The following is a 17,461-nucleotide window of genomic DNA, read 5'->3' on the forward strand; positions in this document are numbered from 1 at the left end:
GTACTATGCTTCCACTCCTCCGGCATTCCCTCTCCATCTAATACCCTTTGGCTAAGTTGTAGCATTACTTCAATTCCCAACTCTCCACTTGCTTTTATCATCTCTACGCTCACTTCTGATGGACCGGCTGCTTTATGCAGTTTCATTTGCCCCATTGCCTCCACCACTTCATCACGAGTAACCTTTCCCACTGGACCCTCCACCAGATCAACCTCTGTCATATGATCCCATACATTCTCCTTATTCATAACATTTTCCATATGTTCCTTCCACACTTCTCCTCTGCTTTCCGGGCTGAAATGCAACTTCCCATCTCCACTCCTTATACATCTTCCCCCTACAATATCTTTTCCATCCTTTTTCATTTGCTTTATGAGTCTGAATACTTTGTTTTGGCTTTCCCCCATTTTATTAAGTTCCTCCTCAGCACCATTCTTCATAGCTCTTGCAACAACCCTCTTTGCCTTCTTTTTCATACTCTTATACTTTTTTTTATTCTCTTCTGACCCATTTTTGCGCCACTGCTTGTATGCATCTCTTTTCTGTGAAATCGCATGCTTCACCTCTTCATCCCACCACCATGTGTCTCCACGATCCCTCCTCACTTTCTTTTTCCCACATACTTTATCACATGCTGCTAGGACACCTTTCTGAAATGAAGCCCACAAGTCCTGCGCACTCATGTTTATCAGCTCTTTTGCTCTTTTCACAAACTTAATTCTCGTTTCTTTTTCTCCAGTTTCCACACATTTCTCACAAAAACTCGTTCTTTCTTCACAATTTTCTTCACTTTTTTCATATTTAAGTCTCCTACTGCTAGTCTATGCTGCAACTCCCACGGAATTACTTTCACATTCTTCAAGTACTTTCTCTGTTCCTGCCCAACCACAATAAAATCAATTTCCGACTCATGTCCTCCTGAGTTGTAAGTCACCTTCCTTTTCTCTTTCTTTTTAAACCATGTGTTGGCAATACAAAGTTTCCTTTCATCACAAAATTCAAGTAGCATTCTTCCTTCCATGTTTCTCTCCCCGAATGCTCTCGAACCCATTTGCTTGTTTTCCAACATGTCCATTAAAATCTCCTAATCCAAACACCAACTCTTTTGAACTCCGTAAATCCCATTCCTCTGCCAAAACATCATAAAAACTTTCCTTTTCTAAGTAATCCCTACCACTTTGAGGTGCATATGCACAGATTAGCCTCACTACCTCCTCTTCAAAAGCAAGTACCATTGTCATCACTCTGTCACTCCTTCTTCTAACTTCTATTACTTTCTCACATAATTCCTCTTTTACCAAGAAACCAACACCACCGATTCCTGTGTTATTTCCTGACCACCATAACTTATATCTCCTCCCATTGGCACCTAAAAACCGCGCTGACTGTCCCCTCCATCTTACTTCCTCTAGGCAACATATATCCACCAGTGGCGTACCGTGACCACTTTGACAGGGTGTTCAGTGACGGCAAAGCAACAGCGGGGGGTCTGGGGGGCCTCCCCCAGAAAATTTTTAAAATTAACATTGAATTTGGTGCGTTCAGAGAGCATTTTCAGCACAAATTCTGAACATGAACAGAACTGACAAAAATAATGTTGTCGGAATGGAGAAGAATACAAAATAGATATTTATTTGACAGCGCATTGAATGAAAGATTTAATAATATCAAACATTAAGTTGCATTTCTAAAGTCACATACTTCAGTTCACTTTTTATTTCCGACCATCAAAACGAACAATATTACTTGCCATAACACAGCAGGAGTCTGAAAAAACGCGAAAGTTCAAGCGTGCTCGAGATGGAAATGATTTACTTCATGCAAGGATTAGGAACGGTCGCAACACCTTGAGAAATGTAGCCTACAAGCGAATTAAAAACAAACAGGGGAAAGTTAAAACCAGTAGCGTAGCCAGGAATTTTGAAAGGGGGGGTTTTGACGACCCAGCGGCGGGGGGTCTGGGGGACCTCCCCCAGAAAATTTTGAAAAATTACTTTGAATTTGGTGCATTCTGGGAGCATTTTCAACAAAAATGTGGGTATGAATATTCCTGCAAAATGGTGCTGTCCGGTGGCATAGCAAAAGGATAAGATCATGTTTTCTTCGGCATTTTTCGGAAATAAAGCTAACTCTCTATGTTTTCTTGTTGCTAATTCCTGGCTGAGATGTTTGAATGTTTGGTATTGGCAAAACTCGCTCTTTTAATGCAGTTTTGTTTAAAATTGGGCAATTTTTTTTTAGACTGAAAGCATCATTCTCAATATCGTGACGTCACACGCGTGCCGAAGGGGGGGGTTGTAACCCCCAAAACCCCCCCTTGGCTACGCCACTGGTTAAAACAATAGCAAAGCAACTCGATAATAAACAAGAAAAGAAAGTCGATTGCTATGTTGGTCGGCTGTACTTTTATCCGCCGTATTACTTATTAGTAAAAACGAAAATGTTTAACACTTCGACTACAGAAGGAAAATTCATCTATAGCATAATTCGATTCTTCTTGTTTGTGCAATAAAGCTTGCTTTTGCTTCAGTTCTAGCAAAAGTTGTTTCCAACGCTGATCACTTCAAACTCTAATCCAACAAGCTAAAACTTGCTATTGCCTGGGATTCCCCCAATGACGCGCAAAGGTGTTCAGACAAAACCATTGCTGTTTTCGCTGCCTTGTGACGTCATTTTTCTTAATTGTTTATTTTAAATAGCACTCGCCAAGCTGTCAATGCACACCCAGCTTAAAGGTAATGACCGAAAAAAATTAAAGGCAATGACCTCAAACGTTGGAATATTAAAATTAGAAGGGGACGAGTTTTGCAATTGAAAAGAAAGCAATCAGCATGCAGCAAGATGTTAGAATATCATGAAAGTAAAGAACATCGACAACCGATGGAAATTTTCTTTTTTTCTGGATTTCTTGGGGTGTGCAGTGCACACCTTGAACACCCTGAATATACGTCACTGATATCCACCCTCCTTTTTTTTAGTTCTTCACATATTTCAGTTCCTTTACCACACAAACTTCCCACATTCCAGCATCCGATTCTAACACCATAATCTTTTTTCAATGTTTTTTGTTTTCTGGGAACCCAGAGATTCTTCCCACCCCTTGCCCATCTAAGGGCTGCTGGGGACTAGGGGCCATTTTTAGCTTTTGCTGCATTTAAATAATATTTTGGAGCATAGATTTTCCAGCCGGATGCCCTTCCTGACGCTAACCACAGTTATTGGCGGTGGGCCTAGCCTTTACTTAAAAAGTATTTTCTGCAAGGCAGCAGGATTTCTAACAAGTTTTAGCCAACCAGTCGAGGTTGTTGCCCATGAGGTGGGACGTGGACCCACTTGTTAGTTTGGTGTGTGATCAAGACCAGTGTTCCCCGAGACCCATGGTGTAACAATCCATGGCGACTGCCCAGGGTTCAAGGTGCTACTTGTACCTCACATTAGTAGCCTATAAATAATTATAAACCTGTACCGGACTGAGTTATAAATGCACTGAGTTAGGGTTAGTAACACAGTAACATGTTCTTTTAATTGGCTGTCGTTTAATGTTTTTATCATTTAAAGTAAACTTTTGATAATGGCTTGAATTTGGTCAAGTTTAGGAGGCCACCAGATGGAGCTAGTACTATTATGGTACTTGGTATTAACTTAGTTGGTTAGATCTATGCTTGTGCTTTCCAACGATAGCAAATTTGTTGAAATTGAACAACAAATGAATAAATGGGAGACAATTTCCTTCAGGCGTTTTTCAGTGCATTTCCACCCCGTACTTCCACCTTTATAATAGTCCATTCCAACCTGTGTGACGTTTCATGACGTCTTCATCCAGAGGGCGAATTGTGAAAGAGCACCAATAATTACAGTAATTGGCTTTTCTTCACATCAAAACTAGTCTGTCTGTCTGTCTCAGTGACTTCTCAAAACACAGAGATCAAGTAAAGTAACCTACGATCCCTTCACCTAATCACCGATAGCTTCCACACACTTACCCAAAAGATTTATGAGAACCAAATTTGGAATCCCTGAGCAGGGTCTGTTCTATTTGCAGTCACTGCAGCGCTTGTTCAGTGGTGCTAGAAAACTTTTTTCTGAAAAACCTACGTCATAAAAAAAGAACAAGCAACACCGGACCTGCAAAATTTGCAGACCCAGAGTTGCCAATTAATTTTTGTAATACAAATTTTTTTTTTTTACAAAAAAAAATTAATATTAAAAGTTTTTTAATTCTTCAAGCGAAATAAATTAAAAAAAACATGGCAAAACTATCTATATGTAATATAATTCACATATGCACAAAAATGTTAGGGGGGCTGCAGTCCGCAGTCCCTTATGACGAGCCGCCACTGGCTATAACAATTTGAATTGTTAGTAGCATCAAAGGCAGGCCTAGTTTGATGCTCATAGCTTGCATAATATGAAAGATCAGCTTAGAGTCCAAGCAAACGCGAAACTCAATAACAAAAGAAACTTTGGCAGTTCACTTTCTATGTCAAAGCACACATGCATTCCACCAGAAAGTTCAATTTACAAGCCTTTTTTAAAAGCAGGAAGGTGACGAAAACATCTTTAAGCGCGAATTCAAAGTCATCTCGACAAATTCATTGTAGGCGACAATACTTAGGCTATAAGCCTATCACTGAAGTGTAAATTTCAAATAACCAAATGGTAGTCAAACTTATGTTTAGGAAAATTTGGCGCAAGCCTACAGTCTGAAGACAAAAATTTGGGGTTTCAATTTCACTAAACGACGTAGTTTATGCACAACCTAACAATGCTAGCCTATGGTAATCACATACCAGCCTACAACAATCGAAATAATTACACAATGTAGTTAAAATAACAAATTTGACTGCAATTTGACGCAGTTTAAATTTTGCATAAGGTCGATGTAACACGAAAGGAATTAACAATTTAAAATATTGCAACAAATGCAGAACAAGTCATGGTGTAGAAACAATCTTCAAAATTATAAAGGACTTTGCAGTGAAGAAGATTTTCCAAGACGCATCCAATCCGCGATAGGGGGATTTCCATGCTCTCTGACCAACTTCACCAACATTTGACTTGGCTCCCAGTGGGGCTCGGTTGACCCTGCTGCCTTCCAGTGACGCTCAATAACATTTAAAATTCGAGGAAGACCTAAAAAATCGATTTTGAAACTTTTATGCGCTTTATTTTTTATTGGTGTATGCTATCATGCACAGATTTTACAAAAGCAGATGTCATTTCAGGAAATGTTAATTAGCACCTTGCGTTGCGGTTAGTTGTAGGCTAATGCAACGTAGCTAAGCATATCCATTAGGGCGGGTCACGAAATCACTTTTTTTTGATATCCACCTGCCTCATACGGATTTTGATAGATAGACACCTAAAACTGTTGTATACAAAATTTCAGCTCATTTGAACAATGGTTTGGGATGAGGAAATCGCGTTTAATTTTTGCCGAAAATCGCAAAATTGGGTAAAAATGCGAAATTTTAGATTATGTTCAATCTATATTTTTCAAGTGAAATTTATTTGCTGTGGCCTTATACTTATTTTTTAGACAGTTATGGACTTGCTGAAGTAAGTTAGAGCTGCAGAGATTGCATTTTATAGTTTATTGTAGTAGTATTAAACATTGAATTTTTCCGAAAATTGCAAAAAACGCAAAATTTTGAATTATGTTCAATCTATATTTTTCAAGCGAAATGCGTTTGCTGTGGTCTTATACTTATTTTATACGACAGTTATAGGATTACTGAAGATAGTTGTAGCTGCAGAGATTACATTTTATTATTTATTGCAGTAGTATTGACATTGAATTTTTGTCGAAAATCTACTGCTTTAATGATCGTAGACCATCACTATTCACTAATCTTGATTTTGCATTTTTCAGATTTATTAATATCTAATTATTAAGTAATTCCACATGAAATATAGACTAAGAAATTCTGATAGACCTAGCAGCTATCAGATACAGAATATTCACCGTGCTGAAACATCACATCTACAAAAAAAAAATATTCTAAAGCTGTGGAAGGATCACGTCAATCAACCAGACATATAATAACGAGGTTATTGATAGTTTTTCTGACTCATCAAGTTTGGCATCAGTTGTGAATTCAGAATCAGAATATGAAGCAGATTTTCCAACAACATCACAGAGTGAAGAAAAAAAGAGATTTGTAACGGACCGGCATCAAAACATTTTAAGGACTACCGTGATCGAATCGGAGAGATTTGGCATTTCGAATCGCGCCACAGCAGCCATCTGTACTACGCTCCTTGTTGATTTGGGCGTGGTCACGAAAGATGACACACGATTAATAATTGATCACAACAAAATTAGAAGAGATAAAGAAGCAATAAGAAACAAAAATGTTCAATCAGCTGTAAGTCCATTGTAATATGTTTTACATCAGGGCTTATTTTTTTTTGATGGGAGAAAAGATCTAACAATGGAGAAAAGGCATGAAACTGGTGGACACCATCTCGTAAGAAGAGAACATTATACGATCGTAAAACAGCCTGGTGGAGAGTTTCTAACACATGTGACTCCAGACAGTGGACGCAGTCAAGATGTAGCTAATTGCATATATGATGTGATCAAAAATAAGAATATGACACGATGTATGCATTTTATTGGTTGTGATTCAACTAATGTGAACACTGAACACAGGAAGATTCGGTGGAGTAATTGCTCTTGTTGAAAAAGAATTAGGTCACAGATTAGTATGGTTGATTTGTGAGTTACACACAAACGAACTGCCATTTCGAAACTTGTTAATTGATTTGGACGGGCCAACCACTGGAAATGAATCATTCAAAGGACCTATTGGTTGTCTTTGTAAAAATGTTGAAGATTAGTCCATCAATAATAACTTCACCCCAATAACTGATGATGCTGGGCTTCCACTTCTAGAATTACCTGGCGATGTTGTTAAAGATTTATCATGCAACCAAAAATATTTATGCGAGATCACACACACCATTACAGCGGGACATGTTTTAACACATATTAAATCAAAAATTGGGCCACTAAATCATGCTCGCTGGCTTACACTTGCATCCAGGGTTTGTCGTTTGTATATAAGTCAACACAATTTGAATGAAAAATCTAGTGGGAATCTTCTACACTTAGTTAACTTCGTTGTAACAAATTATGCTCCATTGTGGTTTAGGATCAAATGTCAGCCACTCTACAAAGATGCTCCGTGCCATATATTTGAATCACTGCAAAGATGCTCCGTGCCATATATTTGAATCACTGCAAAGAGTTAAACTGCTTCCAGAAAAAACTCAAAACATTGTAAAACTTTATATGCAAAGAAATGCATACGAGGAAAAGCGGTTGATACTATAAGAAAGATACGTGGTCAAAATAGATTTGGAGATGACAGTGTGAGACAGTTCAATGTACCAACACTCAATTTTAAAGCGGAGGATTATACCGAAATGATAAACTGGGAAAATCCAACGGAACCAGTTTTAACAACGGAGCTTGGATCATTTCAGTTGGAAAAAATCAGAAAGGTTCCATTACTGTTTGGTAAAATTGCGAATCACACCCAGTCAATTGAAAGGGCTATTAAGATTGTTACAGAAGCAAGCAAAACCGTTTTTGGATTTAGAAGGAGAGGAAATGATTCTTTCCCAATTGACTCCCGAAAACTCCATGCATCATCTGAATCAAACAGGATTGTATGTCACTAACAATGACAGCCAACACTTGACACTCCAAAGTTTACTGTTTTTGACATTTTCGGCAAAAATTCAATTTTTAATACTGCCGCAATAAATAATAAAATGCAGTCTCCTGCAGCTATAACTATCTGCAGTGAGTCCATATCTTCCATAAATAATAATTTAAAGTCATGCTTTACTTTAAAAGTATAGATTAAAGGCAATCCAAAAGTTCGCATTTTTACCCAATTTTGCGATTTTCGGCAAAAATTTAATTTTTAATACTACTACAATAAATATTAGAATGAAATCTCTGCAGCTCTAACTTACTTCAGTAAGTCCATACCTGTCTAAAAAATAAGTATAAGGCCACAGTAAACGAATTTTACTGGAAAAATATAGATTGAACATAATCTAAAATTTCGCATTTTTACCCAATTTTGCGATTTTCGGCAAAAATTAAACGCGATTTCCTCATCCCAAACCATTGTTCAAATGAGCTGAAATTTTGTATACAACAGTTCTAGGTGTCTATCTATCAAAATCCGTATGAGGCAGGTGGATATCAAAAAAAAGTGATTTCGTGACCCGCCCTAATATCCATTATCCATACTCAGATAACCGAGGTTGAGGAAATGAGGAGATAAGTTTTTCATTACACTAAGCCTTTGGCACTAAGGAGAGGAGGGTGGCCAGTTCATCTCTCTCAGTCGCTTTTCCTTCAGCAACTACGCCCACCCAATTTATTACACCCTGGGTAGAGGTGAGCGGTGTTTGTCAACAACCAGCTTTAGCCGGGTGTCAAACCAGGTTTGTATTGTTGGAAATCCAACTGCGTCTTATCCGCTGCGCCATCCCACCGAAAGCAATAGCCTATGACAGGGCTACTCAACTAATTTTAGCAAAAGTCCATTTTGACAAGTTGAATATTTTTGCGGTCCGGTGAATATTTCACATGCAACCACGAACATTCAACAACCAGTACGAGCACCGAAACACTTTTCAGGTAGTATGTAACACGACTTGGATTTTAGTCTGACACAAACAAAGAAATGAAAAAGGAAAAAATGTATTGTGCTTCTTTATAGTGTAGCTGTGTGGATCGCACATCAGAGAAGACGGCAAAGCGTTGGGGGGTCTGGGGGCGAAGCCCCCAGCTCCTTGGATAATCACAAAAGATTGCTTTTCCCTAATGGAAATCTATTTTAAGAGGCCCTAAAATGTGGCAATGAAGTTATTCTTCCAGAAGCCCGAGGTCCACCTTCAACACCCAGAAGGTCCGGATTCGGACCGCGGTCCGCCAGTTGAGTACTTGAGTAGCCCTGGCCTATGAGCATTGAATAAGTTTCAAATCAAAATATCACATTGCGATCTAGCTTGGTCACTGACAACCGTACAGCTAAAAAATCTGAATCTTTTCAAAAGCAACAGTTTTCACTGGCCATTGTGTACAGTTATTGATACCTCTATGGAAATCGCAACCATTAGCTGTCTACTGAAAATTATGCAAAAATCAACCTTTCTTCTTACTGAATGTGGAGAAATGCATCTTGAGATATCAAGATAGTAATTTCCCTACAGCTTGACACTACAGTATTACATAAAACTGGTATAAAAGTATTGTGCTTACCAACGGTGTGTGCATAAAACATAGGCCCACCAGTGTGGCGAGGCCATGCGTAGCCATGTATGAGAACCAGGTCTATGATTGAAGGATTGGCAGCAATTCCTTCGTCCAGTATCTTGAAGCCTTCATTGATGACCGGGTACAGCATCCTCTCAAGAATTTCCTGTTGTCAGAATAGCGTTAAAGTTACTTACAAATTAGTTTCTTATTAAGTTTAATGCAATTTTCGCCAAAGACATATAACCACTTTCACCATCACTCAAAGCTACGAAACAACGTCAATTTTTCTGCAAAGATAGATTGATCTTCTTGCAGGCGATAATATGTTGGATCATGGTCACACAGAAATACGATCCGATAGAAACAACTTTTAAACTTGTGTTTGACCTGTTCCATTCAATGGCGCCAACGCCTGGGACGGTTTACATCCAACCATACTTTAACAACAACTCAACCTTTACATTGCCATCTAAATAACTGGACTAGTGGCATAAATTCAACCAAAACCTTCTTTGTTAACCACATAACTTGTTCGTCAGTCTATTGTGCAATGAATCACATTTCACCTGCTTTTCAATTTTTCGAGCGGCAACTCTATTTCTTTTCCGGTAGTCATCGATCATCTTTGTCACGTCAGGATCCACAGTACGTTCCTTCTGCTTTCCGACGTACTTAAACCATCCTTTGCCATCTGACTTGTAACCCAACCGACCCGATTCCACCAACAGATCGGATAAGGTGCAGTAGCGCATCCCGTATCTAGAGACATTGTGTTGGAGTTGGTTTGCTTATTGCAACTGTGTTTATTTGCAACTACAGGAATGAAAGTACATCAGTTATATTTGTTTAATACAATGTATCCAAAGGTGAGCTGACAAAAAAAATCAAAAATTTAAGATGCCAATGATACAGAGAAATGGAGGATTCACTGCAGACAACTGGTCGACCATGATGTTTCGGTATGAAGACCAGGCTTCTTTGAAGTAAAATGGAAGAGAGATATAATGAATTCAAGGCTGCGTGTAAGCTCTGTTGTAGGCTATGTTTACCACAACCACGGCGTTGCCATTGCATATAATCAAACTTATAAGCTAGAAATTGTGCCGAAAATAAACCAACTGGTTCATTGAAAAAAAAATATACCAAATGTTATCAAGAAGTTATAGTTCTACAATAGAATCAAGAAGTTACAGTTGTAAAAAGAATTGAGAATAACTTATTAAACTCAGATAAAAAAATGGACGTGAAGGAAAAATATTCGAGATAGTGTTAGTTTCTAGCCGATAGGCTCCCCATGGAAGTTAAATCTACATGGTTAGGTCATCATCATCATCATCATAATCCATCGTCGGTTTGTTCCCCACTAGTGGGGGTGGCCGATTGTTTCCGCGCAGCAATTGTTTTAATCCCTTTTCTCCATTTCACCCTGTCCCTTGCATCTTCCTCCTTCAGTCCGACTTTTTTAAATTCATCCTTCACTTGTTGTTTCCACGTTCTTCTTGGACGACCGCGTTTCCTCTTCCCATCCACCTTTAGATCTAGTGCCTTTCTAAGAAAACTTCCTTCCTCCCTCCTTATCACATGTACATACCATCTTACTCCATTTGCCCTTGCCAGTTGGTCTATGGTCTCTCTCATCGACCAACTGGCATGTCATATGTCATATGTAAATAAGGAGAAAAGAAAAAAGTTTAAGACCGCTTGTATGTTAAATTAACAACAGTAGTCAAAAATACACAGTTAGCGTAATCATGGGGGGATAGGGGAAATTGCCTCCCCCTCACCGAAATATTTTAAATAAAAACTTCACATACTGTTATAAAATCATTTGACAAAGTTTTATTACTGATTTAGGCTAAAAGCATCCTCAGAATGCGCAATTTTAAGTTTGTTTTTTTTTCAAAATTTTTTAGGGAGACCTCCAGAACTTCCCCGTGGGTGCTCCACGTACGGTGACTCGTTGCCGGGCTCAATCACATGTGCAAAAATAATCATTTGACCCCCTGATATTTTGTGCTGGCTACGCCCCTGGTTAGCCAAGTCTAGCAACAATTAACATACCGCTCTCTTTCCGAGGTTCCTACTGGCTGTTGCTTGTTGGTTATTCCAAGCCCAATTCGATTTTTGTAGCCAATATCGTTACCAGAAAGATCTCCGACTTGAAACCTGCCCATTGCAAAGCCGAAGTCTCTCAAGACTTTGTCAACCTAGTCATGTAAAAAGATGCACTAAAATTTCCTACAAGCCCTCTTACCACTCGGCCAATAAACAAAGCTATGAAATGACAAGCTCACCTGTTCCGGGTAAGATCCTTCTTCCAACAGAAAGTCACTCTCAGAAACGTAGTTATGAAACATTCGGTTACCAACAAATCCGCGGCAATTGCCTACAAGCACCTGCGTATAAATATTCAAGTTTATTTTAACCAGAAAACATTTTCGTCAGACTAGTGTAGCAAGAATAGACCGTAGACAGTGATAGACAAGACACGTACTCTGGCTTAACTTCAAACTACTATTCAGAGGCTCTATCAATACAAACGTGAAAAAAATATTTTTTTTGTTTTTCTACAGAAGTAGACAAATATTTCCCTTATTGAGCTATGCGGATCTTTCCAGGATACCGAAACCATAATACTGTGTACACTGTACATATTACTATCACAAAAACATATATGGCAAAAGCACTGCACCGTAATTTTTTTCATTTTCTTTCCCAACTCCATTGCAGTTGCTATGGTCCGAAGAGAAGATTTTTCCCCGCGAATGTTCTCCAGCAACTTCATAACGTGAGCTGGAGCAAAGAAATGCATTCCAACTACCTGAAGAAATTTACTGAATATAAATGTAGAACTGCAGAACGCCCATCGGTAGCTATTGGATGAGAAATGTTATTGATTGACATTTAAGCGAACAAAAATAATAAAATTTTCAGACATTTTGGTCATTTCGCATCAATTGCGTGGCCGAGTATTGTTCACTGCGTGCTCGAAGCTCGAAAGAAAATCGGTTTAACGCCTATTGAAAACATGTGGCATTATGGCTGTGTCTGTACAAGATACTGAGTGACACGCTTGAAAGTTGTTACAAAGACTGGCTTCCGTGCCTTCCCAATTCCACTTTAACTTTGAAGTTACATGGAACAAAATGTTATCGTGATATCAAACCAATATCATTTTAATGGTTGTGCGTCTTTTTCTTTTTAAATACTCCTATTTTCTTTTTGAATACAAATAATCCTTTTTAAAACCGCGATAATGAGAATGATGTCATTAAATCAGACCGAAGATCTTGAAAAAAAAAAGATTTTCATGCACTACCTGACTAGGTCTGTTTGTCACCGAAGCCATTTCATCGATGTCCAGTGCGCTGGTGTTTGAAGCCAAAATAGCGGAAGGCTTACAAACCACATCCAACTTCTTGAAGATGTCTTTCTTCAAGTCCATAGCCTCAAACACTGCTTCGATAACAAGGTCAACGTCCTGAAATGCAAAATAGAAACTGTGGCTTAGTGGTAGTAGATGAATTTTCATTAAGCAGACATAGACTAATTGTTCTTAAAAAGCAATAGCACAAAGGAATATAGCCTATTGTTAAGGTTCGGTAAAAACATGAAATCTGTGGAAAGATCACGAAATGAAGACTGTATAAATAATTATCAAGGCAAACCAATGTAGTAGCAATGAAACATTGAAATATTAGCATCAATTTCAGGAAACACAGAACATTTTCATTACCATATAACATGCAAGTATAAATATGTTTCTTGGCAGCAGATTGTAGCAATGAATTCACAGCGTTGAAAAATTTTTGTAGTAGAAACTGTGCCATGATGTTGTGTTAAAAAAAATCTTTGTTGACAGGCGTTTAATTTTAGCTGGTAACAGGGATTCTATAAAGGAAGCCATTTTAACATGAAGAAATTCTGCCAGACCCCAATGACACCGCCAACCAATCAGAACATGTTATAAGAGGCTACCGTCCAATTGTGACCCTTCTAGCACTCAGCCAGAGAGTAAATCCTTGTTTTGAGCTTATTTGGCAGTTACAAAAGAAAAGAGAGTAGCCTAATGGTAGAGGTGGTAATCGAACCCATGCCATGGAAATGACTACTTTCTAGCCCTAAGCCAACCAGCTGACAATCCTTCAGTTGATTTGCTTTGTATCATCTCCTTTTCGCCCTTTTTCACGTCACGGAAAACGTAGCTTATGATTGGTTGATTGGTTCGAGGTTTCAACGGCTGTGGCAGAATTTTGTCATGTTAAAGTGGTTACCTTTTATAACGAGCAGTTGCACAGCTTACTTGCAAACTTGCGTAATCTACAACAGGTATTAACGACGCAACCATGCGGTTCCTCTGAGCATTATCAATCACTCCTTTTTTGAGATCCTTCTGAATCGTTAATTTTATGAAAGACACCGCAGCAGACAAAGCTTTCGTATTCACTTCCAAGGCGTAAACTTGGGGAATACCTGAATAAAAGAAAGTATGCTTTGCAACAAAATTTTCCAAAAATTGACAACTTGATGAAGCACAACAGCAAAACAAACCACGTTGAAACACATTACTGACAGTTGCAAAATCCGCTCTTTACATTGATCCAACGGCTGCAATGCAAAAGGAACGAATTTTGCCAGCTGAGAGGCTGGTTAGGGTTAAACAATGAACGTTTAATGAAGTTAATGGAAATGGACAGGTTATTAAAAAGGCTTCTCACTTCACAATCAACTACTCCAAAACTAATTAATTCATGTAACACATACGACTACACAATTGTCAATTGCACAGTGACCTGCTCTAAGCAAAGATATGACGATTCCTCTCCCCATGGTTCCTAAACCAATCACAGCTATTTTCTTCACATTAACCGGAATCGCATTAGAGCTGTCTACTCTTGCGTCTTGAAGATGCCATTTCTGAGCCATTCTTTCCGCAAAAAACGCGTAAATCATTGCTCTTGATTGACCTGAAGAAAGTAAGATATTGGAATAAAAGTAGAACATTATTGAATATTTTTTTATACGGAATTTCAACAATAAAATATCAAAAACCTGGAAAAGACACTAAGTAACCTATTCTTTGTCACTGGAAGGTTATTTGTGTCAATGTAAGGAGGGTCTAACCATTTAATAACCCAGAGCAGAAGTTACCAGGGTGACACAACAATGTTGAGTTACTATTAATTTCTCTCATTATTCAAGATATTATCCTTATCGCCTTATTTCAGCCACCACAAGTTTCCGCTTCCACATCGTTTCAACGTCGCCAGACGTAAAAAATCCAAGTTTTGCTAGCTGGGGTAATGTCTCGTCGAGTGTGGCCTACGAAAGTAGATGGCCTACACACCGTGCACAAGCTTTTAGAACTGAAGACTGAAATCGATTGCAGATTAACATGTAGGCTACTTGGGTACTACAGTATATTTGTCTAAATATTTTTTCAAACACAATTTAAGGAAGCAGTCAACACATTATTAATAAAATGCATATGTGTTCTAGTTGATGTTACTTGTAGAAAAAAGAAAGGCTACACTCGTCTGTTCTCGCTCAATGCCGTCTTTGTATGGCATTTCCGCTGCATATTTCGTGACTTGCAATGCCACAGCAGGAGCGAGCGCACCGCGGGACTTGACAGCTAACGTTTGCTTGTGCTTGTTGAAGATTTCATCTGCCTGGAAAAAAATTAAACTTGAAAATAAATCGTTAATTTTGTCCGAAAAAAGTAAAATCAAAAAACTTAAGCCTGTAGCGTTCATCTCATTAAGAAAAACAGTTTGGAAAACACAGTTCATGCGTTTTAATACCTCCCTCCGGCCAAAGAAAAATATTTAAATGATGTTGTTCTGCTATAAGAAATTTCTTTGCGTATTAGTACTACTGTATTTTGTCCAGCCTACCTTTGCCCCGTCTCTGACAGGGAGTTTAGAAACAATACGACCTTGCAAATTGCTTCCAATGCTACGTGAATATTGTCGTGCGCACTTCACTATGTCGCTACCGGACGGGTACATGCGGTCCAGAAGACCGAGGCCAGTTGCGATAGGGGTTGAGTGATGACCACCTGCAAACACATCGATTATAAACATACTTTCCGTGCAAAATCGCAACAAGTCAGCGTTGAAGCAGCAGTTTTAATAATTTCAGTGCCATAGTTATAAAACTTATTCGCTTTCATAGTAAATGCAAGTATGATATAGCACAATTTTTTGTGTTTTTAATCCATGATGTGGCTTAACCTTGGCGTACATACCTGAATCGGTGGTTCAAACTTCGAACACCAAGTAGGCAGTAGGCTAAAGCTAAGATGAATCAGTTTAAAGAATGACATTTTCAACGTTAATATACATCTGCAGTCATTTGCATCAGGGTCCGACTAGCAACACTTGTTTAGATTGAGATCAGAAAAACAAGTTGCTAAAAACTTGAAACATGCACTTTCTTGCTTGCTTGCACTTGCAAACATGCACTTACGCAAAACAAAAAAGTTTTGAGGAACTTCATGATAGCTTACCGGAGACAATCCACTCCATGGCTTTGTCTAACCCTATCAGCCTAGGGAGACGCTGTGTTCCTCCGGCTCCTGGAAGAATCCCAAGTTTAACTTCAGGGAGACCTACCGTGGATGTTATTGTGGCAATTCTGCGTCACACAAACATCAAAAATAGTGCGTTTTGCAAAATATGAATTCCCTTCTAGAAACTCTATTCACTTTTCACGATTATATTACAATAGGCCTACAAATAATATTACCTGATAAAATAATGTCAAAACCTATAGCCATCAAAAGAGGATAATCAAAATCAATTACGGTATCATCGCTAAATGCAATTACAAGACACTGACATTTTTGCTGCTAATTTGGGGCCTTATGGCTGGATAAACGTGGAAGAGGATATGGTGATATTGGTTCAAGATTAAAAATACGATGGTGCTGAACAACGCGGTAAAAGAGTACCCTCAATTCAGCGACATCAAATGAATGGGATAATTTCATAAATTGTCAGTTTAGAGAGTGAGCTTACGTTTGTCGTTGAAATCTTTTACAACTATACAAGATACAGATAGCCTAGAATCTTCTTTTAACAAATGCTTGTCTAGTTTCAGAACATAGCTTATACCATCTCACAAGTTTGTTAACAAATGGGTAAAGACATTTCCCAAGCATACAAGAAACAGTTAAGCTCAAATTACCTGTAATGACAGCCCATAGCCATTTCTAATCCTCCGCCAAGTGCATAACCATCAATTGCAGCAATCACTGGCTTGGTACAGTTCTCAATGATTTCCACAACCTGGAAGTAGTGATGCTTGCTATGTAGGGCTTTTTATAAGCGGCACATTGTTGTGCTTTTTGTCATACAATTTGTTTATACAAAATGTTGCATATCCACTATCCACCCATAAGAAAAAAACTGAACAAAAAATTTAATCTTGGAAAAAATCGAGTTGTTTGATTTCAACTAAAAAAATAACAAGCGTGGTAGCTAATGATGATTTGCAAACATATTAATTAATAAACAGCTAGCTGACACTTCTTTCCCGCATTCGCCCTTGTTTTGACTTACATCCAAGTTTGTTGGCTTCACGCCAGCCTGTCGTGTTTGAAATTCAGTTATGTCAGCTCCAGCGCAGAAGCTCTTTCCAGATCCAGATATTATCACAGTGGCAACCTTCAAGGTTATAGGCATCAAGTAATATCACGAAGTAATGTATGTTAAACAGCATTGAAAACACATTTGATAACGTTCAAGGTAGTCATTTTTGATTAGTTCAATTTTTGCAGACGAAACTATAAGGGAAAAAGTTTTCGACGTTTTATTTCATGACTTTTTATTTCGTATGTTGTCTTAAATAGAACAAACTTCATGACATATAGAAAACTGAAACAGCCGTTTCAGTAGCATTGGAGTAAAAACATAGTAGGCTAGCTACATGCAAGTTTTTCAATTAATGGTAGGCCTGATAAATATATTTAGTGCAGTTTACAACACTTACTGTGGGGTTGCTTTCAGCAGCCTTTATGCCATTGACAACCCCTTTTCTCATGGCCGTACTCAACGCATTAAGAGGAGGATTCTTCAGTAATATCAGAGCCACATCGCCTTCGACACTATATTCTGCCATCGTGACTTTTTAATCACCAGCTGCGCGATTACAGTGCACACAAAACTAATA

The 17,461-nt window shown here is 38.4% G+C and overlaps 1 protein-coding gene across 1 annotated transcript; it reads right to left on the reverse strand.

Annotated features, from left to right (window-relative positions):
• Positions 1 to 4,208: 4,208 nt before the first annotated feature.
• On the reverse strand, positions 4,209 to 17,452 carry LOC145768180 (peroxisomal bifunctional enzyme-like). Its single transcript, XM_082579656.1, has 15 exons — positions 17,282 to 17,452; positions 16,852 to 16,956; positions 16,478 to 16,578; positions 15,798 to 15,925; positions 15,184 to 15,347; positions 14,796 to 14,958; positions 14,080 to 14,253; positions 13,590 to 13,759; positions 12,606 to 12,767; positions 11,979 to 12,107; positions 11,581 to 11,682; positions 11,348 to 11,493; positions 9,853 to 10,045; positions 9,290 to 9,449; positions 4,209 to 5,133 (listed from the first exon to the last, which is right to left on the reverse strand). The coding sequence occupies exons 1-15, from the start codon at positions 17,408 to 17,410 to the stop codon at positions 4,961 to 4,963; spliced, it is 2,199 nt and encodes a 732-aa protein (XP_082435782.1). The 5' UTR covers positions 17,411 to 17,452; the 3' UTR covers positions 4,209 to 4,960.
• Between the last annotated feature and the right edge of the window lie 9 nt (positions 17,453 to 17,461).

This window comes from Aplidium turbinatum, chromosome 4 (genome assembly GCF_918807975.1).
Source record: "Aplidium turbinatum chromosome 4, kaAplTurb1.1, whole genome shotgun sequence".
NCBI classification, from domain to species: domain Eukaryota; kingdom Metazoa; phylum Chordata; class Ascidiacea; order Aplousobranchia; family Polyclinidae; genus Aplidium; species Aplidium turbinatum.